This window comes from Boleophthalmus pectinirostris, unplaced genomic scaffold (genome assembly GCF_026225935.1).
Source record: "Boleophthalmus pectinirostris isolate CB_2022bp ecotype Guang Dong unplaced genomic scaffold, ASM2622593v1 HiC_scaffold_546, whole genome shotgun sequence".
Lineage (NCBI taxonomy): Eukaryota > Metazoa > Chordata > Actinopteri > Gobiiformes > Gobiidae > Boleophthalmus > Boleophthalmus pectinirostris.
The window spans coordinates 1-25000 of record NW_026571423.1 but is presented as its reverse complement, the minus strand read 5'-3'; the positions used below and the strand labels follow the sequence as shown (position 1 = coordinate 25000).

The 25000-nt window shown below is 40.1% G+C and overlaps 2 protein-coding genes across 2 annotated transcripts; one reads left to right on the top strand and one right to left on the bottom strand.

Moving 5' to 3' along the window:
- Positions 1-88: 88 nt before the first annotated feature.
- Positions 89-3214, bottom strand: lins1 (lines homolog 1). Its single transcript, XM_055163156.1, has 5 exons — positions 2787-3214; positions 2592-2681; positions 2236-2401; positions 1868-2124; positions 89-666 (listed from the first exon to the last, which is right to left on the bottom strand). The coding sequence occupies exons 1-5, from the start codon at positions 3111-3113 to the stop codon at positions 283-285; spliced, it is 1224 nt and encodes a 407-aa protein (XP_055019131.1). The 5' UTR covers positions 3114-3214; the 3' UTR covers positions 89-282.
- Positions 3215-4643: 1429 nt separating this feature from the next.
- On the top strand, positions 4644-18466 carry cers3a (ceramide synthase 3a). The gene is made up of 11 exons (XM_055163155.1): positions 4644-4725; positions 6693-6866; positions 8570-8687; positions 12356-12474; positions 13907-13964; positions 14045-14095; positions 14727-14819; positions 15982-16110; positions 16180-16286; positions 17171-17324; positions 18154-18466. Exons 2-11 carry the CDS (start codon positions 6694-6696, stop codon positions 18316-18318), a joined length of 1167 nt encoding a protein of 388 aa, XP_055019130.1. The 5' UTR covers positions 4644-4725; position 6693; the 3' UTR covers positions 18319-18466.
- Positions 18467-25000: the final 6534 nt, after the last annotated feature.

Sequence of the window (25000 nt, the reverse complement as noted above, 5' to 3'; positions counted from 1 at the left end):
CAAATTAAACAGACAAAACTAGGTAAAATGTTTAGTAACGTCTTGAATATAATTGTGTCAACTACGTTTTAGTGAAAAGTACTCAACACTGCAACACTAACACAGAATACACAAGACACTGCTGTTTGTAGAGGATGGAGTAGTGGCCTTAATGTTACATAAGTATCCACCAAGTCATATCCAGTCAAAGTTACAATAAATGATTAAACTAAATAAATGCCAACCTGAGATCGATTGATATTTTTCATGGCCAATACCTATTTATTCTCATTTTCTTCAATTTTACCCATCTGTACTCTCCCACCAAACCAAGTCAGAATTAGAAAACCATAAAAGTCTGTCATATGCAAAGTTCCAGTATGGTGCACACATGCCTGATTGACTGGGTTGACACTGCAGCTCCATGGCTTTGAGCAGGACCAGGCACAGTGCTCTGAGGGTCACGTTGTCCACAGAGGGGCCTGACCCAGCTGTCCCCCCAAAGAAGGACTCCCCCTCTACAAGCACACCCTTCAGCCCGCCCCTGGCCGCCACCCGCAACACACTATTGGCCAGCAAGCAGACATCACTGCACCTGAGCCCTGACTGTCCCCTGGTCCAGTCCTCCCCTGCCCTCTGCACCAGCGCCCTCTTCAAGAGAACCAGCACTCTCCGTCTCACCGCAGGCTGGAGAGAGAGGTGGGCAATATCCAGTTACATTTACATAGTTACATTAATTTGTAGTAACTTCAAAGAAACTGTACATCTCTAGTTTTCAGACTCTCTACTACTACTACTTGAGTAACAGATTTGACTGTGTTTTAGTACTCTTACCTGAGTAAAAGTTCTGTTTACTCTTTCACAGAGGTGGGTAGTCCTCTGTTACATTCACTCAGTTACATTTTATATCATGAGAACATTTTGAAGAAATTGTACTTGTATCAAGACTTTTTTCTGCCATCTTACTTTTAAGCCAACTTGAGTACCGTATTTTCCGGCACTATTAGGCGCTCTGAATTATAAGGTGCACTGTCATAGAATGGTCTATTTTCAAACTTTTTTCACCACTAAACCGCACCAGACTTTAAACGAAACACAACAGTTAGTCGGACTTTGTTTGGCGCGTTCACGGTGACTCTTGGCTTTGTTCAATTGTGACGCGTAGAGAGGGTGCTGTCTGGACCGCTGGATTGTTGGCATGTTTGCAGTGACTCAGTTGTTCGCTTTTCGGTTCGTTCCTCCGTTCCATTCCTTGTCCGCGTGGAGTGATGAGTGTGGCTGCGGGTGTGTTTTGCTGTGCGGTCTCTCTCTTCTCCATGTGTGTTTGCGTGCACTGAGGGTGGTGCGACTTTGTAGTTTAGTGAAGTCATGCTGGGACACCCAAGTGGATTGTGCATAGGGCGCTCTGGATTGCGGTGCGCGCAGTCTTTTTTTGATGGGGTTGGAGGCTTAAGAGCATGCCCAGTAGCCCGGAAAATATGGTAATATTTAGTTTGAAGTAACAAAGCTCTTACTTGAGTAAAAGTTGTGTGAGTCTATGACAAAACCATTATATGAACAACTTTGAATGATTAAAACCTATCACATCTTACCTTCAGATAGGATTTTTTTTTAAATTATTATTATTTTTGTGTCCACTGCTTGGGAAGAGCTAAAACTTGTGCATCAGATTAATTTCATGTTTGTCTGATTACATAAACTCATACTTTTTGTAATGTATTTGTAATACATTTAGATCAGTACCAGAAAAGCAGTTTCTCCAAATCCTTTTTTACTCTTACTTGAGCTATTATATTTTGTATTTTTCTTATATTTTGTACTTCAGCTTAATAAATATTATTATATTGTAATGCCCCTCTTAAGAACAATCTATAGCTGCTCTACTCACCTCAGGCTGGAGGAGTGGGCTGGAGCATAGGATGAGCAGTTTGGAGGTGCAGAGGCAGAGCAGGCACTGGGCACTCAGAGCTGCCCCCTGTTGCTCACACGCACTTCTGCAGGCACACAGCACCTCCAGCAGGTCCAGCACCAGGCTCACGGACACCCCCCAACCTCCACAACCGGCCCCAGCGTCCACACTCAGCAACTGAGAGCAGAAGGCTGACAGGGTGGGGTCGAATTCCACCAGGACCTTCTCTGCAAGCTCTGAAAAACAACACAACTCACTTCACTTTCCCGTGCTATTGCTACTTTCAGAAATCCAGAAACTAAATTAATAAAAGGCAAGGAAAATAAGTAGATGTAAAAAGGTGTTACCATAGTTTCCGCCTTTCAGTATTCGCCTGAGGACCTCTGTCAAAGAGCGGACACAAGCATCCACAAGGGGGCCGGTGGGACAGAGAGGCCCTGGACTACTGAGGGGCCCAGGAGATATGCAAAGGGCTTGGTGACACCACTGACTCCACTCACTACTGATCATGCCCTGGACAAACACAGAAGTATTCTAAAAACACAAGCATCCATACCAGTGGAAGGTGAGGGTGGAATCTGAGGCAGAGGATGCAATGTGGTAATAATGAAGGCTCCAGATACAACAGGACTAATACAGAAGTCATTACTATATCTGACTGGTCTCTGTGTACTATGTTTGTGCAGTTAGAAGGCATGCTTACAGTCTGATGCAGCTGGTAGATGACAGCCGCAGACACACACATCACACTCAGGTGAGACAGGAGCAGGTCCTCAGAGTTAAACTGCTGCAGCTGCAACACGACACATCAGAGAGATTTAGTTACACGGTTCTCACTATAACTCCAGCTCATTCAAAGACACTGAGATAGAAGATCTAAGGGTTACGCTGCACCCACCAGTGCGCCCACGATATCAGACTGGAGCAGACTCCAAGTCTCCTCAGCAAACAGGTGGAACTCAGGGCCCCCCTTGCCCGCCGTGAGACGACACAGCAGCTGCTCCAGCACAGTCAGGGCCACACACTGGAGTTCGGGGGCGCAGACACTCTCGACCTCGCACCCGGGCTCAAGCGCACTCACTCCGTCTCCATGCGCACACAGGCAGGAGCGCAGCAGGCAGGCGGTGTGTGCAGCCGTGAGGCTGGAACAGTTCGCAGACAGGACACAGTGGTACAGCTGATCCAGAGGGGCCAGGGGCTCCGGGAGAGGCAGGTCCCCGCTCATTTCTGCCCGGAGTTGGGTTATTAATTACGCGTGCGCTTGTGCCAAGGTCCATCACCTACTGCATCGATCATGTGTGGATGTACATCTTTTTCCTTTCTGCTTCTGTGGAATCTCACTAGAGTTTATAAATTGCATTACTGCCACCTGCTGGTGTCTAACGGGGGCTCAAATAACATTTCTATCTTGCAGCCGGAGCAAGAAGGGATTATAGCCTATACACCTTGTTATTGTTGTTATTGTTGTTGTTGTTGTTGTAATATGTTTTATTTCTAAATTCTATATGACTTATGTGCTTGCATTGACTTCAACGATAAACAAGTTAAGTGCAAACAGTGCCCCCTGCTGTTTATTAACGTGAGTCTTATTGGATAAGTATGCGAGCATGTGAACTTTGCATAACAGAGACAGGCTTCATGCACAAAACTAATTCAAGTAGGTATGAAATTTCTAAACTTATATGTGTAGATTGGTAGAAGTGATTTAGCTTTGCCTTAAAGGGTCTTTGCCTTAAAGGGTCAGAGGTGGGTAAAGTTTACTCAGGAGTTCTAACATTTAGCAAAATATTGGATACCTCTAGCTGTTTCTTGACCCGCTCGTTCTTTCTAATTTTTGTGCTATAGTTTAAACATACCAGATTTTGTGTTTATTTACAGTCTTGGACCACTACTTTGCACTTCTGTATACATGTGTGGAGTAATACTTACTTTATTCATCTTTCAACTTTGAATTGATCAGGTTTTAAACTTTGCACTTGGAGTTGTTGTTGACTCAAAATGAGCCTAGAGTCTCTCATTTGGGTTACCAGTTTCAATGCCGAAATCCAGTTGGTTTAAACGTAAAATGCCACTCTCTGATCTGAATTGTCACAACCTAAACCCCAGCCCTGCAATTCATGAATTAGTGCCAGTGCAGCCTCTGCAGCTCAGTGAGGGAATTCTGGAGATTCTGAGGCATGGTCTGTCCATATACCGAGAATAAGAAAAAAATAATGTGTCGTTCAGGTTCTAGAAACCCAGGCTATTGGAGTTAGTATCATATAGCCTATAATTTATATAATACTAATAAAAGGTTTAATATTTTGTAATGATTTAGAATATTTGACCTTTTATTATATTATTATGATTCTGATACTTCAGCTAGATTTTATTCCTTGTGAACAAATATTAAGAATGATCCAGGCTTAATTAAGGGCTTATGAGTTTGTGTATTAAGTAGTTACAAATCATTTTTAATTATTTATTCATTAGGAATGAGGTCTTTTTCATGTTTTATTCGGGCTATTTAGAGTATAGTTATAAAGTGTTACCCAATTTCTTTAAAAAGTGACTCAAGTAAATATAACTCTACCTCGGTACCTCTGACCACAGGTATGATTGTTGCTACATTGTACTTGTGGTTGTATTACACCTGTGTTGGTGAGTGGCGTCACTAGATACGTGCCCATATAAGTGAGTCTTTTGTGTTTGTACTTGCCACGGGGGGGTTCCCAGGTGATTGTGTCCGCATGGGTGTGACCAGAAGAATGTCAAACAAAAGATCTGCAACTGGGACTGGGAGCAGAGCTGTAAATCCAGGACTAACTCTTAGGATCCAGAAGTCTGCGCTACTCCAGGTAAGTTCGACTCTCTCTCAGAAATTTGCCAAGTAGACTGTTAGGAGGGACAATAGAAAACTATTGCAGGTGAATTGCTGGTTTTTATGTGGATGGACACCTATAGTAATATTAGCTGTGCTTTGGCATACTAATGATTATGCTGCTTAACAAACAGAATAATATATAAGAAACAGGAAGGAGACAATTAGACAAACACACTCATAGTTAACGTATTTCAGTGAGTCAAGTATAAATGCTATTGCTACATTTGTATTATTTAAGTTAAGTTAAATTAAATACACTAAAAATAGAGAACAATGCTTGTGCGTTTGTGTGGTGTGGCAGTAAAAGTCCTGTTGAACATGATTGTTCTGTGTGTACTGTCAGTACACCCCAGATATGACTGTTGATATGGGCAACACCGCTGAATGCTCTTCTAAGAATCTAACAGCTTAGTTTGTCAAGCAGGACGCAGACCCTTCGTAAACACTGTTTGACTCCACACCGGTGTCTTTAACTAACTGGCTTTAAGAAGACATCCAAACTGTGACTCTTTGAATTAGCCGTGAACAAGGGAGTGATCTCTGGGTCAATATTTGCTTTGTCAACAGAGCCATGTGGTGCGAGGCAGGGCGTGTGACATCAGTATAAGATTGTGTTCTCACTGTCCTGTATTATCTATGTGTGGGTGGGTGTTTGGGACATTGTGGGGATCTGTCTTCCTTATATGGACAAACATCAGGTCCCCATGATCCTTTATTATGATTGAAATTAATGTAATGGCCCCAAAATTCATGAGGGGACATCACCAGTTTTCCTGTTTTAAGAAACATTTAAAATTGTGGTTGAAAGACATGCAAACATGTGATCATGTGTGAGCTAAAGATTTTCAAATCTGGACCTGTTACATACTCATTTTATTGATTAAGCACCTTGGGAATCAGTGCTATACATGGGTATGTACAATACACTGGAAAAGGACTCTAAACTGCCACTCTTTGGCTTGTTCTTGTCCTTGTTTGTCTCTCCTGTTCGTGCAGTCTGTGAAAATAGTGTGTGTTTGTTTAATTTTTTTATAACACCAACCTGCCAGGGTGTGTTAGTTAAGGTTAAGTTTAGGGTTTAGATTAAGGTTAAATTAGTGACTAAGGTTAGGATCGTTCTCTAACAAATGAAGGTCAAGTCAAAGTGATGAGTGGTGTGTGTGTGTGTGTGTGGGTGTGCGTGAGTGTGTGTGTGTGTGTGTGTGTGTGTGGGTGGGTTCCAAAAATGTAAATCTTTTATTAGATGAACAGCATGATTCAAAGTTCAGACATAAGTTCAAGCAGGTTAACGTTATGGTTAAAGTACATGAGAGGTTTGACAAGACAGTTCCATAAAACAAAGTTAACATTATTATATTTAAGAATAAAAATGTTCATGTTTAAATTACATTACAGTATGATTTGACTCATTAAAATAAACAGCAACCTCTTTATTTTGTTAAATTAATGCTTAATCTGTCATAAATCAAATGTAAAACTATAATACCACAGATTCTACCCACCAAACTAAGTCATAAGGATAAGTAGTGTCTGTGGTTATGGTTCACTAGTCTCCACAAAATTAAAATAAATCAATGTACAAGTACAAGTAAAGGTGCACTGCTCAGCTTCTCTGGTGGAAAGTTTGCTACCTACTTGTCTCCATGGAGATGTTATTGCTTTGCCTGGAATGTTCCCCAGTATGAGATTAAACTGCTCTACCTTACATTTATTCAATTACAGGTGTTATAGCTCACTGTGATCGGGGTCGCCTCTCCACAGATCTGACATGTATCTTGGTCTGGTTTTGTCTCCACGAAGATAGAAAGGTTTAATGCCATACTGTGAAATAGTCCAGACTAAGATATATTATGTTCATGGATAAAAGCATTTGGCGGACCAAAAAATTACATAATGCACCATTCAAACATGTATACTCATTTTGTGTATGTGTGTGTGTAGGATGCTGGTCTCCATATACGAGTGGTTCTGGTGGGATCGTCTCTGGCTCCCGGGGAACTTGACATGGTCTGACCTGAAGAACAGAGAGGGCCAGGTCTACGCTAGGGCCTCACACCTGTACGCTGCCATCCCCTTCACCGTGGGCTTCCTGCTCGTACGCTTCATGTTTGAGAGGTAATACATTTTAAAGCAGAATATGGGAAAAACACAATCTTAAAGAAGTACATATTGCTAGGCAGGGATGTAATGAGTATGATATTGTCATGACATTTATTGCGATATTTTGTAGAGGCTAACAAAAGAACAAAGAGTTAAGAGTAAAAAGTGCTTCATACGTTATTTCATTGTGTAAATTGGACTGAAACAGAGCAAAGAATCGTTGTATATGTAGTTCTCTGTTTCTTAGCTACTGCTCCACTATAATGAATTTAAGCAAAGAGACTTGAGATTCAGTATGTTGTGATGGCCCACCATTACTGAGACACTTTTGATGATACAGTATCACAATATTTTGACAATGCAATATCACAATGTTACATCCCTACTGTTAGGCTTGTCATGATAACAAATTTTGAAGTGTGATACATTGCTGAAGCTGTGGTGGATGAAGTAATCAATTTTTTTCACTTAAGTAAAAGTACAGACATAGTGGCAATAAGTTACTCAAGTAAAAGTATCACATGAAAAAATTTTAAAAAGTAAAAAAAAAAGTATCTGTTTATAAATGTACTTAAAGAGTAAAAAATAAAGTATTTTGCTAAGAATTTTAGAACAATTAAAGGATGAAATGTAGTGATTTTGATAAAGAATTTAGCAGATTTTAAGTCTGCGCCATTTCAGGTCTCACAACATAAAGAAAAGTACTTTTTACTTTTCAGACCAGATCTAAGATGTAGTGGAGTAGAAAGTACAGATACATTGAAACTAATTTATGCCACTGACGCAAAAACCCTAAACCCTAAAGCAGGATTATTTCCCAAAAACTATTCTAAACGTACAATATTGTTAAAAAACAAAACATGAATAAATAAATAGCAGAAAGAAACACTTTACTACTTAATCTGCATCTGCAATGAGTCATAGAAGTCATCAGTGCAACCTTTTACAGCTTAAATCTTATCATATAGCCCAAAAACAACCACAGATTTCACAGTTATGCAAAGAAAAAGTACACATGATAAATATTACTACTAATACTACTACAAAAAAGTTCCAGCTTTCATATAGAAAGCTCAATATAGTTATTATTGTGGCCTATATATTGCTAGAAAACAAGAGCTTGAGGCCCACATCTAGATTTTAGTGGATGTTGTCTAGATTTGAGAAATTCTTGAAGTTTTTATTCTTATTTCAAGTGTATTTGAAGCTCATTTCAAGTGAAAAAATACTTCTCTTTTTTATTTCAAGTAAAATAAGATGTTTTATGCTTGGTCTGTTGACAACCCTTTTTTTAGGTCATCAAAATATACCCAAAACAAGATAAATAAGCTTTATAAATAAGATACTTGTGTAGGACAAATACAAGTTTTCACATTCTTAGATCAGAGATAGTTCTTTTAGGATTAAACCAACTGGATTTTAGCATTGAAACTTAAAAGCTATATTTGATTTCTACCATGTATCTGGGGCCACAAATATGTTTATGGAATTTAAAATCAAACCTTACCATAAGAATGTCATTCTCATAGGACTGCATTGAAATTAAAGAATAACCAGGTGAAGAAGGAAATCATTGTGCAGGTAGCCTAATTGTAATTTTAGCTGGGATAGTATTGTTGTCATGGTAACTTTCACCACACCTTCTATGTCCTGGAGAAGGATTATGAATGGAGACTGGAAACCAACTATTATTTACTCAATTTACATTTGTGATTTAGGTGGATAGCCACACCTTTGGCACTGATGGCTGGAGTAAAGAAGAGGATCCATGTCCAAACAGAAGATAACGCAGTTCTGGAGCACTATTACAGCAGACAGAGCAAACAGCCCTCACAGGTACAGCACTGAGAGAAATTTCAGAACTCTCCTTAACGTTTATATTGGCGATTCTTTATTAGGTTTTTGCTGGGTTTCAGACGACATCACAGCATTTTATAAATCAATAATATTTCAAAGCTAAATAGGCTTTTTGGAACATTCCACCATGTTATAACATTGTTCCCTCATCAAACACATGCCAGAGGAAGTTTTATATGTCATTCATGCATGTTTGAGTAATTTAGCGATCTCTCTCACACTATTTGAACTCTCCTTACAGTTAGCAGTACAATCCTATCGAAAGCTCAGCCCACAATCCTATGTGACCCATGCTCTTGCACAATAGTTTTCCATATATACTATTATATGCAAAAGCATGATACAAAACAACACACTACAACTTGACAAACCTGATGCAATGTGCAGTAGTTTCATGAGTGACATGCACACCAAGTGTAATGTGATAGCATTCTGTGGGGGATAGCAAAAGGGGAGAGGGACCCAGAGTGTCAAATGAATCTGACACTTTTTAAACATGTTGATATGTATAGTTTTCGGTGAATAATATGTTATACTTTGGCAGATAATGCTCCATAAAATACCCCAGGTTTAATACAGACGGGCAAAAATGCAGATTATTGTTGTAATACAATGAGTTCTTAGATGTAGGGTTTAAAATCTGTGTATCATTTATTTATTCGTTTTCAATATAAAATAGGAAAACGAAAAATCAACAGTTTTTTTCATTATTTGTCTCCAAAACCAAATGAAAAAACACATAAAGATTTTGGGATTAGACAAGGACCAGTCCTGGTCTCAGTCCTGGTCTCTCAGTTCTGGTCTCAGTTCTGGTCTAGGCCCAGTCTCAGTACCGGTCTGGTCCTGGTCTAATCCCGGTCTCAGTCCTGGTCTAGTCCCAGTCTCAGTCTTAGTTCTAGTCTCAGTCCCAGTCTGGTCCCAGTCTGGTCCTGGTCTCAGTCCTGATCACCTGACAGTCTACGTGGGCACACTCAGTCCTGGTTTAATCCTGGTTTAGTCCTGGTTCAGTCCTGTTTCAATCCGGCATTGCAGTTTTACACAAACAGGAAACGGCCGTTATCCGTTTTTTCCATTATTCATTTAAACACATAATCAAAAAACTGATAAAACGAATCGTTATCCATTTCTTCGTTTTGGCTTTGGAGACAAATAATGAAGAAAATAGTTGTTTTCTCGTTTTCTTATTTTTGGTTTTATATTGAAAAACAAATGAATGAATGATACACGGATTGTTTAAGTAAAACATTTGTGCATTTACCTGTTGGAAATTTCATGGCAAAAGTACAATGTGATCAATATGAAATACTGTCTCTTGTCCCCCTTCTGGATGTATGGCATCATCACATTTTAGCAAAGGTGTGTAGTACTCATTTACTTTTACTTTTCTAGCAGCATACGTAAAGAGTAATATCCTGGACCACTACTTTGTACTTTTACTTGAGTGATGTTATTTTTGAAGTAACAAGTAAGATTTTTCGCTACTCTGTCCACCTCTAGAATCTGAAAATCACCACCTTTTTCTTGTTTTAATGATAATTCTATCCCATATCATCGAACAAAAAGGTCAGATTAACTATAAAGCACATAATTTAGTCATATATTGAATTTCACCTCCTCAATCTGAACTCATTCCATGTACCCTATGGTCAGTGCTTACTTATCGATACATTGCAGTGACATCACGCTGGGGGTGTTCTACATGTATCTCTATATTGAAATGTTCAGGAGTTTCCATGGTTACAGAAAGTACACATTACCAAACACTGGCATAAAAGTTGACAATTCAAGAAAAAATGCAAAATGGATTAAAACAACACATTTTCAGGAGCCTGTGGTCAATACGAGCATTCATGGTCTTGTTTAGGTGAGAGTGACTACCATATTTTCCACACTATTAGGTGCTCTGGAATATAAGGCGCATCCGTCATAGAATGGTCTATTTTTAAACTTTTTTCACAAATAAACTGTACCGGACTTTAAAGGAAACACAACAGTTAGATGGCTCAGTCGGACTTTGTTTGGCGCGTTCACGGTGACTCTCGACTTTGTTCAGTTGTGGCGTGTAGGGAGGGTGCTGTCTGGGACCGCTGGATTGTCGGCGTGTTCGCAGTGACTCAGTTGTTCAGTTGTGTCTAGAAGTGGTACATTGCACTCGCTTTTTCGGTTTGTTCCTCCATTCCATTGCTCATCCGCGTCGAATGATGAGTGTGGCTGCGGGTGTGAGTGTCGCTGTCTGCTCTGCAGTGTTGGAGAGTAACGGATTACATGTACCGGCATTACGTAATCAGAGCACAAATTATGAATAACTGTATTCAGTTACAGTTACTGTTTCAATGAGTGGTAATTGGATTACAGTTACTTTGTTAAAATAAATGGATTACATGGCTGTATTTTTCTGTTTTCACATTTTGGGCTAAACCAGGACTAAACCAGAACTTAAACCAGGACTAAACCAGTACTAAACTAGAACTAAAACCAGGACTAAAGCCAGGACTAAACCAGGACTAAAACCAGGACTAAACCAGGACTAAATCAGGTCTAAACCAGGTCTAAAAGCAGGACTTAACCAGGACTAAAACAGGTCTAAACCAGGACTAAAACCAGGACTAAACCAGGTCTAAAAGCAGGACTTAACCAGGACTAAAACAGGTCTAAACCAGGACTAAAACCAGGACTAAACCAGGATTAACCTGGTCTAAACCAGGACTAAACTAGGACTAAAACCAGATTTAAAACCAGGACTAAACCAGGTCTAAACAATATGACACCTAACAGTGGGGTGAACATAATTTAAGGCAGCAGTGATCTCATATAGAAAGCATTTCTCTATCAATAATATTTTTAATCTGGTTAAGGAAAGACTGGGCTGTTTATTGTCTTTTAGCAGACAAAACAAAACATCTTCTGTTCAGATATCCTACTCTTTGCTACTCTACAGCAAACAAATTCCTGTTCATGGAGACTTGGGCTCAACAGCCAATTTGAAGAGAACAAACAAGAATTTTCAGGATGTGGTTGCTACATTCATGTCGTTTTAAAAAGCATGACAATATCAAGTAATTCAAAGTATTCAGATTACGTTACTCACTTTAAGTAACTTAATGGATTACGTTACAAACTACATTTTGGGATATGTAATCTGTAATCTGTAGGGGAATACGTTTTAAAAGTAACCTTCCCAACACTGCTGCATGTTTGCGTGAGCTGCAGGTGGTGCAGCTTTTTAGTTTACTGAAGTCGTGCTGGGACACCCGAATGGATTCGTGTATAGGGCGCTCTGGATTGCGGGGCGTGCAGTCGTTTTTTGATGGGGTTGGAGACTTAAGAACGCACCCTATGGTGCTGAAAATACGGTAACTGAAAAACTGTTGGCAGTTGCTAACTACCTAAATAATTTCCCTTGTGGATCATTAAAATTTGTCTAAGTATTTGAGTGGAACTTGTTTATGAGCACACATCAGCTCCACTGTTGTAGTTACAACTAAACCTGCCTTTTCAGGTCGGTTTTGTTACAATGTAGATCAGATTAAAGCCTAACAAGCACCAGATAGAGTAAAGTATCAGTAAGGCTCCTATAACACTGGTTGGTTGAGACTTCTTTGAATGCCAGCAGCTGGAGCAGTGTCTCTAACCTGTGTCCCTCTCAGGCAGACTTGACGGGGCTGTGTAAGAAGACTGGGCTGAGCATGAGGCAGGTGGAGCGTTGGTTTCGGAGGCGGAGGTGTATGGACCAGCCTGGAGTGCTCAGGAAGTTCACAGAAAGCTGGTGAGTGATGATGACATAATAATAATGAATAACAAATTTATTTAATGGCCTTTCGGGACTCTCCATGTCACATTTAAAGTCCTATATTATGCAAAATTGACTTGTGAGAGCTTTAAACCATGTTACAATGTTACCTCATCAAAAAAAAAACCTGGAGTTGTGTTTTGTTTCATTCACAAATGTTTGATTACACTTTACTATTTGTCTGTATACATTTCCAGAGCTCAAAATGCTCAGTTCCACCTTGTGATATCATGTAGTGGTAGTTCTCGCTGCCTTTTAGTTTTTGTTCAATAGAGGTTGGCAGTTGCTGGGCTAAAATTATCCAGTGAAGTGATTTGAACGAAGCACCGTGGGGCAATTAATGCATCACAGCATGACATCACAAGGTGGAAAGTGGAAGGTGGAGTGTTTTCTGTTTGAGTGAGCTGTCTAAGTCTAAATATGTAGGATTTGTGGAAATGAAAGTTATGTTTTTGATGAGAAAACAAGATTATAACACAGATCTGAAAATACCGTAATATGAGCTCTTTAAAAGCACAATAAAATCACATAAATAGAAGGTAAAACAATAAAAGATGCGGAGGACACGGGACACAGTCAGTGGATGGATCCGGGTGTTTCAGATCCCACGGGCCTGTCTGAAGAGGTGGGTTTTTGAAGGGTTTTGAAAGAAAAGTGGGAGCCTATGTCACAGTTGAATGATAGGAGGGAGTTCCAGTGTTGGGGCAGCACAGTGACTGGAAGCTCTGGCCCCCGTGGATGACAGGCAGAAGATGAGTGCAGGGATAGGTGCAAGATTTTATTTATTTTATTTTATTTATTATTTATTTGAGACAAGGACAGCGCTCAATTTTTACATTAACCTTAACAGGAGAGATGCATTGTACCAGGTTGTAGCATCAGTGAAGAACTTTGTATGTAAGAAGAAAGATTTTATAGTCAGTGCAGAATTTGATTGGAAGCCAGTGGATGGGGTGATGTGGTCAGAAGAGGGGGTTCTGGTGAGCGGTTTTGGACCGCTTTAGTGTATGAACCATATACTGTAGACACAAGTGGACATAACTAACCTGCTAGCCGCAAGTGAGCATGGGTAGCTTCCGGGTCCATCGACAGTTGACTTTACATGGAAAAAATTGTAACTGCTCTGTCTGTAACTGCTGCTGTGATCCTCATTTTGGTCTTAAAATGTTCGTATTACTCTGCATTTTCCTGGTGTTTTTATTTTGCTCTTTTATCTGTAAATAAATTCCTATTCCTAATATGAACCTCAACTCCAAATTCGCTCGTATAACTGCCACTCTGGTGAGCTTCATTTGACCGGAGCTGAATGCTATGGGTGACGTTACACTCCCTTAGTCCACTTCTTGATACACTCTTTGGTATGGACATGACATATTCTCTCTCACTCAGGATGTTTTTGTGTTCACAGCTGGAGGTTTTTCTTCTACCTATTGGCATTTGTTGGCGGAATTCTGGCGGTATATGATGTGAGTCAGAACTTATCCTACTTTTTTTTTTTTCTTTTTTAGTGCTAATTTGATGTATGTTTTGTTGTTTTATTTTGAAGAAAGAATGGTTCTATGACACCAGAGAAGTATGGACAGATTTTCCGAATCAGGTATATAAACTGTTACACTGCGCATTTTGTATTAGTGCATCTGACAGATTTTCATATTTTTCAATTTATTATTATGTGCTTTGGTGGGATAGTACATACGGTCGGTATTTACAAGTGCTGTTGGCTGTTTGTGGAAAAAAGTTAAGAACAAAAGTACAAAAGTATAGGAAGTAGTGGTGAGTTCTAAAACAGAATACCTCGATCTATGTCATCGGCATCGAAAATTCCATCTAAAACGCAGGGTCAATTTTTTGTGCAAGGAAGGTGGCAGTTTGAAGCTTCATTTCACAAAATAAAGATGTTGTCATTTACGTTTATTAGTTTATTTATAGCTATTGTGCATTTTAGACAGGTTTTGGCCCTTGTTAGCATTATGGTTCCTAGGTAACAGTTATGAAATTGCCTCTATGTTTGCTGATCAAGTCTGACTAGGAAGTAAAATTATAACTTCGAATCCACAAAACTCAAAAAAATTAGGAATGGTATATGGTAAAATCTCAAAAATAATTATGTTAACTATGCTTTACTTAAATGTGTAGTCTAACCTTTCCTAAAACAATTAAAATGCAATTCTATTACAATTACCAAAGATATGCAATGATTTCATTTGTAAACTTCTTTCTGACATCAGCCATTGCTGGACTCTCAGTACTGGTACTACATTCTGGAGATGAGCTTCTACTGCTCTCTGCTCCTCAGTGTGGCCTTTGACATCAAGCGAAAGGTTGGTAAATCTACACACTAATGCATAACGATCACGTTTTTACCTATCACAGTTATATTTGCATTTTGTTTTGAAATTTTTTGGCATATTTATTTGCTTGTTTTTTTGCCAAATTGCTATAACTTATTTTGCAATAGCTGTGATAGGGATGGACAGTATCTGAGTTCTATTGTTGATATGGGCTGATATGCAGTATTCATTTGTATATGTAAATATGGCAAAATTTCCCCTTATATAGCACCAATCACTTTTTATAATTCTATGCATTTGTATAGTAAAATATTAATAGTTTTCCAGATATTCACTAATTACAACAGTTCCTTTCTCTTTCAGTGTATTCCGTTAAAATTCTAATTAGAACAAAAATCATTTCCATTTCTTCTTTTTCTGGTGATACACAACACACTGATCTACAGTCACACAACCAACATATACGGAACTCATGAAAAATTACATTTTCGTTACACTCTAGTAAACACAGACATTCTCATGTGTGACCAATATCACACAAATGTTCATGGGCACTGTACAGCTACACACATTGCATTGTGGATATAACGATGATGTAATATGGGCTGGGCTCCTCATAAGCTGCTTCTGTGGTGAACTGCCCCCACCGATGCCTCATGGGGGACCAGGTTGCTATCTCTGATTGTCCTTGTGTAATGGGTACTTTAATTATTTTAGTGGAGACTTTTTCATGTGATACTTTTACTTTTACTTGAATATATTTTTTCTCATATGTGCTTTTACTTGAAGGTGCACTGCGCAACTTTTCTAGTGGTGGGTCCACTACCTACTTGTCTCCACGGATATGTCATTGCTTTGCCTGGAATGTTTCACATTAAACACATCTATCTAGCATTTATTCATTATGGATTTTTCTATTGCTCAAAAATACAATCATTCTCTCTGCAAATATGGGTTACTTCTCTATAGATCTGACTTGTAATGTAGCTTATAGGTGTCTCCTTTGAGATGGATAAGTTTAATCTCTTCTGTGTAACATTCTAGACAAAGCACTAACAGCTCCATGAGTAGTAGCACAAGTAGGTGAGGGAGTGTCCACCAGAAAAGTTGCGCAATGCACCTTTAAGTAACAAAATCAACTACTTCTCCCACAAGCTGACATTACATTTCTGTCCATTGCACTGCCCTCCAGGACTTCAAGGTGCAGATCATCCACCACTGTGCCACTCTGGTGCTGCTATTTTTCTCCTGGTGTTGTAACTACATCCGAGTGGGGACCCTGGTGATGCTGGTGCACGATGCTTCTGACGTGCCCCTAGAGGTGGGTTAGCTCCAGTGACTTGTGACTTGTTTTTGCCCCTACAACATTTTAACTCGTGCTCTGTTTTAGTCTGCCAAGTTATTCAGCTACGCCAAGTGGGAAAAAATGTTCAAGACCCTCTTTTTTCTGTTTGTCATTGTCTTCATGCTGACACGGCTTGTTGTTTTTCCATTTTGGTAAGCTTGTTCATCATACAATTGTCTCTCTATAGTCAGATTTGTAAAGTATAAACAGTGTTGGGAAGTAACTGAGAATACATATCCTGAATACTGATTTTGAGTAACTCTTTTCCAATACATTTACGCTTTAATTTGATGGTATTCAAAGTGCAGTTACTTTTCTCATATCAAAGGAATACATTACTATATTTGATCATGTAATTTAGGCTTCAAAGTGCACATAATTAGTGAGAAAACTAGACAAATCTGCTCTTGTGGTGAGTGCATGTGTGACTTTTCCATCTCCAGTTAGTGATAATAAATGCTTAAAAAAACACAGCTCAATGTAAAAGTATTCTGTGTATTCAGAATGCAGTACTCTGATTGGACCATCAGAATGAGTTACGAAGTACATTTATATAGTGCAGGTATTCAGTATTCTGTAGCTAAATATATTTTCAAAGTATTCTTCCCTTCACTGAGTATAAATACATGTGCTAAAATATGTATTCAGAATGCTCATTTTGACTGCATTCAAGTACAGTCACTGTTTCATTTGATAGTACAGTTACTTTCCTAAAAATTAAATCAACACATTACAGTATCATGCAATGTAAGCTTCAAACTGTAAGTCATAAGTAAATTAATAATGAACTGTGAAATAAACAAAATGCTATAATATAATGCAATTCAATGGAAAAGTATTTGAAGTATTCAGAATACAGCACTCTGACTGGATCATGTAACAGGATACATTACAAAATACATTTTATTTATACATTCCTATATTAAGAATCTTGAACTAAGAACTAAATACATTTTCAGAGTATTCTTCCCAACACTGCCTGTAGACCAGACTGTCCAGAGAAGTGAAAGGGTGATTTTGATTTTTTTTGTCCCAGGTTGATCCACAGTACCTGGGTGTATCCGCCCCAGTACTATCCTCCCTTCTTTGCGTACTACTTCTTCAATGTCATGCTGCTGATTCTCCAAGCCCTGCATGTATTCTGGGCCTACCTCATCCTCCGCATGCTCTACAAATTTGTCTTTGGCACAGTGAGATTCTTCTTTAATACTTCTTTAAAACTTTACATCACTTTTTTGTATCACAAATAGTATGTGAATATCATTCAAACTGCCTGAATGTGATGTGTGAGTGAGTAAATGGAGGTGATTAGATGGGCCACAAACTACAGAAGCAACTTACCAAGACGTGACAAGTAAATAATGCAGTGTCAAGCATTTTGTAGTGTCAAAAAAAAAAAAATGCATTATTATTATTATAGCCTATTTTTTTACAACTTTTATGTAGCTATTATTACCTAGGTATGAATGTGGTGTGGTCATTTACTGATGATCAGAGGGGACAATGGCAAAGATTGGCAGCCTTGCTTCTGTCAGCCCACCCCAGGGCAGCTGTGACCATGGAAGTAATTTGCCACAAGTGTGTAGTGAATACAATGATTTTTTTTTTTAAATGAACATCTTGGGAAAAGTGCTATATAAGGCTGCATTATTTTTTATTATGTCGACTCAAAGCTAAACCCTCTTATAAAATGCAAATTAAGTGGTACTCCAGTAAGTACTCCTGTGAGTTTCCTAAATCCATATCTCCAGCCTCCTTTTAACTGCTTCCCACCAGTGCAAAAACAGAGGCCGAATCATTGAACCCCCTGCTGGCAACTGCAGAGGTTTGCATAATTGGAAATCAGGGCTGAATTTCTTTCACTTGTTTTCCATACACAGCACTTTAAGCTATTATACTTCAGTGTGAAATACAAACTTAAAGTGCCAAAATTTCTACTAAATACTAATAATGCATAAATGGGACATTTTTAACAAACATTCCAATACCAGAGATACGATGTTTTGATTTCTGTTGCAGCTGACCAAAGATGAGAGAAGTGACAATGAAGCTGAAGAGGAGCTGAGCCCAGAGGAGGAAGAGGAGGATCATTATAAAAGTGTGGTCCAGGAAAAGGGTCAGAATGGGTGCTCTGAGCTCCTGCCCCCTCCTCACACAAACTGCCCATCCAAGACTGTGTATTGACCTGTGCTCTCCGTGGGCAGGACTAACGAGTGACCAGGCTCTTCTCATCGTGCAACCTCATAGACTTTTTATATAGAGAACGATTTATGGATGCTAGTGGAAAAAAAATGTATTTACCTTGCCTATTGAGAAAGTTATATCTCTGTATTTTTTATACAAAAGGATCTGCCCTGAATCTCCATCTTAAAGAAACAACCACTCTTTTGAGGATAGTGAGGTACAGATCTTAGCCAGAAAAAAGAAATTGCTTGACAGGGGAGTTAAATAAGTTATTTTTGTTAGGAAAGACAGTCCATCTTTGAACAGAAATGGGGGGCTTACACATCATCTCCTATTTACAACTCCATTTTCAGACCTAAATCAAAACAAAGAAAACAACAGTGATAGCCTGTTCATGCTCAGAGGTGTGAAAGTACCCATCAGGGGCCTGAATGATTATACTAATATGACTCAGGCACAGTCCACACTTAGTGCAGTTCAATAGACCAAGCACACAGAAACTGTAAAGTAGGTGTGTTAGTTTCAGTGTAGTTAGTGCCTCCCTACAGGCAGATATAAGGCAGTGTCCACCAGCAATCTGATCTGAATTGAAGAAGCAGCTTGGATGAACTGCGAAACATTTTCAGTCAAAAACTTTTTGTTAGTTGATGTTTTTTTAATTTCTTTGGCTATATACAAAAGAATATCAGTCTGGTTGCTGCACCCCCCCTTCACATCTTGAGCCCAAACCAAACACAATCAAATTTTTTCAGTGAAACAAAGGAGCTCTTTGGTCATGTATCATTTACAACTAAATTACATTTCTCTCACCTCAGATTAACATAGTTTAAGGCTCATTAATTCTGTAGGAGTCTGTAATGTTTTTCAGTCCTGTGATATTTTTCCCTGTAAGTATTTTTGAGTTTTGTTTTGATCCAGACGGACCCTGCATGCAACTGGCTAATCCAAGTGTCAATAATACCCATCTGAAAGTGATTTACCAGTATCCACATCTTCATAAAGTATTGCAGAAGTGTGTATTCTGGATCCCAGGAAATGATTTACCTTTTAATTAAAAATGCATGTCCATCCATGCCCCTGTGTTAGAATTGTGTATGCATAAAGCAACTTGCATATTTTAGGGCCATTTCTGAGTGGAATACTGTAGCAGTTAATATGCACTCAAACATTTCTGGCCCCCAATGTGTGCAACAATCTGGCAGTGTATAGTAGGGGTGCAAACAAATATTAAACATATTGTGATACTTTATTTATCTGTTACAGTATCTTTGTCAAAGACTAATATATCTTATATATATATATATAATCTTATGTATTTTACAAAACTATATTTAATAATTAACATTTTCTTTCTTTATTGGGAAAGAGAAACTTTGTAAAACTGTGTACTGAATACTAACATAGCTGTGATACAGAAATAAAACGTACAGAAGTAAAACGTGATACATTGTAGGGCAGGGGTCAACCTTTTTGAAACCGAAAGCTACTTCCTGGGTACTGAATAATGTTAAGGGCTACCAGTTTGATAACACTTCTGAAATAGCCAATTTGCTCAATTTACCTTTAACTAAATGTCATTATTAATAGTTAATGATATTTGGTATTGGAGTTTGGGAACTCTGTGTCACCTTTACAATGAGCAATGAATCCTGTGTGTCGGCCGATCATAGCAGGAGCCCCGTCTGTAGTCACTGACACCAGCTTTTCCAGGGGCACTTTTTTCTCCACCAAAAACTCCTTCACCGCGTTATATATGTCAACTCCCCTCGTAGTTGTCTTTAGGGGCAGTAGTGTGAGAAGTTCTTCTTTTGTGGAGAAATCATCAAACACCATCCTGATAAAGATCATCAGCTGCGCCGTACTGCTGCTGTCCACCGACTCGTCACACTGGATGCTAAACCACCTGCACCTCGCCAGATCACGGTCCAGCTGGTCGGCCAAGTTCCCGGACATCGCAGATACTCTTCTTACCATCGTAGCTGCCCCCAGTTGAACATCGGAGAGATTGGAGATCACGTCGGTTCCGCATTTCTCGTCTTCAAGTACAGTTTTAGCAATTAACATCATTGCTTCTTTAACTACCTCCCCGTCTGAAAATGCCTTCTTCTTTTTAATCAAGAATTGCGTAGCTCTAAATGAGGCTTCGGTTGCTTTTTGGGAGGCTTTAACTGGCCTTGTAAAAAAAGCTTGCTGTTTGCACAAAGCTGCCTTTAACTCGCGGGCTTTTTCTGCTCGCAGTGCACTGCCCTGTGGATAGTTAGCATGGTAGTTTGTGTGACACGTTGTGAAATGTCTCTCCACATTGTGCCGCTTTGCCGTCGCCACAGTCGCCCCGCAAATAATACAAACACATGCTCCTTTCACAGTCGTAAAAAAAACTCGACCTCCCATTCGTCCTGAAAATGATATGTCTTCTTTATTTTTTCTGCCATCTTTTTATGGGTCAGTCATCTCCTCATTTTCGCTGCGCCCGCTAGGTTGTTTGGTCGTAGCAATCTGCCGTAGACGCTACATTTTGGTAGCGCATCATACTGACCTTTGAACGAAAGTAGGTCATAGTTCATTTATATTAAACATTTTTTTTAGTTTTTTTTTTTTTTAAATATATTGTTATTTCCAGTTTATGTGTAAGTTTGATTTAAACAAGAAGCGCAAACAAAATAAATTAGATGCAGCTCATTGGTAAGTGGTGCTATTTGAGCTATTTTTAGAACAGGCCGGTGGGCGACTCATGTGGTTCTTACGGGCGACTGGGTGCCCGCGGGCAACGTGTTGGTGACCCCTGTTGTAGGGTATCTGCAAAATATTAGGTAAAATATCACCATGCCAACAACAACTGTAAAGCAACAGTTGACATGAAATAAACATGCTGGATTCAACAAGGTGTAAGTTACCAAATCACTGCTCTGTGCAATGCTGTGCCAATGCCAATTCCACATCTGCCCAGGGGTAAACGTCTACAAAAAATAAAAAATAAATAAACACTCACACACCACAGGCATATTTGGATAATGAGTCGAGGTGTCTTGCTTAAATACACAATGACAATAGTGACAATCGGAGCTGGGATTGAAAAACCACCTTACAGGACGTCCACCTTCCTGCTACCACCTGATCCAATGTCTCATCTTCACTATGAACAAGCAACAGACACTATTACCCCAATAAAGCCATTTGTTAACATGTAATATTAGCCATATAAATCGTTTTTTCTCTCTAATAAATCTGAGAGAATAGGTCTATAAGGTCTATAGATCTATATAATAGGCCAAAAATCACCCGACTTGTCTGTGTTTGGTTTCATTTAAACTTAACCTAACTCTCCACTTTATCATCAAAGTACTGGCATTGATTGGTTGTAGCTGAATGTCACTATAGTGTAGTTATAATGTTGGAAAAAAAGCAAGGCAGCCATCAAATAAGAGCAAGGTAAGAGCTTTAGTTAAATATTTGTAAAGTGAATAAAGGCCTTGTTTTAGGAAAAACAAGTTTTCGGAATATTTGGACTTTCTGCGTCATGCTGTGCGCTCTATAGAAAAGAGAAATGCTGCCCAGTAACCTGTCTCATAGTGGCCTATTCATAGACACACATGTCAGGCTACAGCCTGGGGGTCCTGCCCTCACGGTGGTCGCAGTGGCCCCAGGCAGGAGCAGTGTTCCCGGGACCAACAAGCTCCTGTCGGGGCTGGGCACTACATTTAGTCTTCTCGTGGTCCATCCATGCTCCAGTCGTCACACACTCACTATGTCAAATATGTGACTAATGCAACAACACCATCCACGGTGGGGCTTGGGTTAACTGCCCCTACTCCTGTCTGCGCCCTTCTTCACGTCTCTATTTAGCACAGCAACTACTACGCTGCTTTTACGCGCACGTTTTAGTGTTAAGCACGTAGAGCATTAGCCTTTGCACAGCTTTTTCATGTGTGTGTTCTTATATTACTATATCTGTGAGGACAGCACAGCCACAAGGCCCGTCTCTCCCTGTCATCACAGTGTTTGGAGCCTGGGCGTTACATCACGGCGGGACCGTTTAGTGGAAACCTCATAGAGGGACACAATGGGCTTTTGCGGGTGGCACAAATCTTCCAAATCTCCCACACGAGTTTACACACTCCGTTTAGAAGCCAACCTTTTTTTTCTCTCAAAACCACGTGTAGGGTTTCATGCCTTGACAGTGACGGGCAGCTATTGTGGCCAATCAGAAGTCCTCGTTTCTCGTGTTTCGTCGGTTCAGGGTTAGGCTGGACCAATGAGAGCGGAGAGGAGGGCAGCCCGGTTTGGGGAGGCGTATCCAGCTCTCCAAGGAACTCCAGCCAGATTTATCCAACTTCTACATCAGTAAAAGTGTCGCCACGGTCTCATCCAAACCTCAAGCGTCTATAGCTCTTTTCTGGAGACGTGCATTACCATGCGCCATAGCCATGCACACCTTTTGCTGTTGTTGCTTCTCTGCATCGCATTAAGTGGTGAGTAGTGGTGAGGACTTCTTTCCCACGAACACAGGGCTTTGTGTGTCTCAGATGTAGGTCAGACCAGCCTTAAGTAAGTGACCCAGCAGCACATTTTGTTCGCTGATCTGTGCTGATGTGGAGCGCATGGTTTTACCCTCAGAACGTTTTCTTTCTGCAGTCTTTCTTCTTTGCGCCAGGGGTTACGTGGCTTGCAGAAGTCAGCCTGTTCCAGTTAAGTCCACGAAAGAGCTGTGTGTTGAATCTAAACTCTTCCCTCCCCAGTGCACTGTGAGCTGGACACGGATGTGGTGGTACCGACGCTGCTGGCCGGACCAGCGGCGCACCTGTCCCGGGAGCACGTCCCGCACACGGCACGTCGCGGGCCGCGCTCACTGGATGCTTCTGGGGGATCCAGCTGGAATACCCGGGACATCCTCGTGGCGCTGCCCGCATTCGGAGGACGGCTGGTGCTAAATCTGACGCAGGACACCTCCTTTCTGTGGCGGGACTTTGTAGTAGAGGAAAGGCGAGGTGAGGACACAGAGGTGCTTAGGGTGCCCCCGGAGCAGCTCTGTTTCTACTCCGGCTCTGTGCTGAACTACTCGGGCTCCGTGGCGTCTGTCAGCACCTGTGGAGGTCTGGTAAGTTCTGCGGCATGACTGCCTACAATATACCTTCTCCCAATGTAATACAAGGCGTATTAACTGTGGCCTACGAGATATCAGTCAAGTTTAAAAGACCAGTCCACATGTTCCATGTATAGCCCTCCTTCATGTCTGGTGTGAGGTGCAGAGCAGAAACACACATCTCATGGTCATCTCTCTAGAAATCATATCAGTTATTAACCTCTGCTTGCAAACCTGCTTTGTAGTACCACTTTTCCAGACAGACACATGTTTGCATCAGGATAACAGCTAACTTCTGACTTGTCTAATATAAGTTTTCCTCTCCTGTGCACAGACAGGACTGGTCCATATTGGTGAGGACATGCTCTTCATTGAGCCTGTTGTGAAGTCTCCATTGCAGTCCTTCTCTGGTCAGAAACACAGAGTACAGAGACAAAGACGTTCTGCTCCAGAGTCCAGCTCATCCAGGGAGCAGACTCGCTCCTGTGGCACTGTACAAGGTGACTATACCTAATACTGTACTGTCAGCACTCTGTGTGGATGAGCCAATTAGACTCACACCTTTGGCTTAATTCATTAATTTGAAGATATTTGTACAGTGTGCTCCTTTCCCTGTGAGTCAGAGAAAATGACCATTCGTCCCATTCATGTGCTATTACATTTTGTGAACATTCATCCAGATGTTGTAAAACAATGTTCTCACACTTTCCTGTATGTACCATCTCACACTGTGTTACAGATCTAGCATCTGTAGCATCTCTACAACCACTGCAGTACTGAAGAAGCCTTTGGTGACTGGAAAAACATGTTCACTGAAAAGACTTTTTACAGACATAATTTAATTCTATTTTGCAATGAAACCTACCTGGATGACCACTATATTTAGTTGTATTGTAGATTTTTGGATAGCAGTACTCATTAGCAGCAAAACTAAAGCTGAAGCCACAATCTGCATATTCTGATAAAAAAGAATTCTTGTAACCTTTTGCCTGATGTGTGTTGTTGACAGTGCAGAGGGGTGCGTCCCTTGGAGCTGCTGACCGGAGGAGGAGGCACTCGATCGGGGTACATGAGGCCTACACAGTGGAGACTGTGGTGGTGGCAGACTCAGACATGGTGCAGTACCACGGAGCAGAGGCGGCACAGCGCTTCCTCCTGACCGTCATGAATATGGTCAGCCCCACCTACACAAATATGCACACTTTATTTAAAAATAGATTATTTCACAGTTTTTAAAGGGGATATATTGTGTAAAACCAACTTTTATTAACCTTGTAATAACAGTGTTCCTTCATCATCCAAATGCATGTTCTAGTTGTATCTATGTTAATAGTTATTGTAGGTGACATAATTTACTCATTACTGTCAAAAATGTATTATTTTTATAACAGGGTAACAAATGACACATAGATTATTTTTAAAGTCCTATATTACTTAAAATTGTCTCATGTGAGCTTTAAGACATGTTATAATGCTATTTCCTCCTCAGAAACATACCTGGAGTTGTGTTTTGTTTCATTCACACATGTTTTAGTAATCTTGCGTCATTAGTCTGTCTACATCTCCAAAGCTCTATTCCACCTTGTGATGTCACGAAGCGAT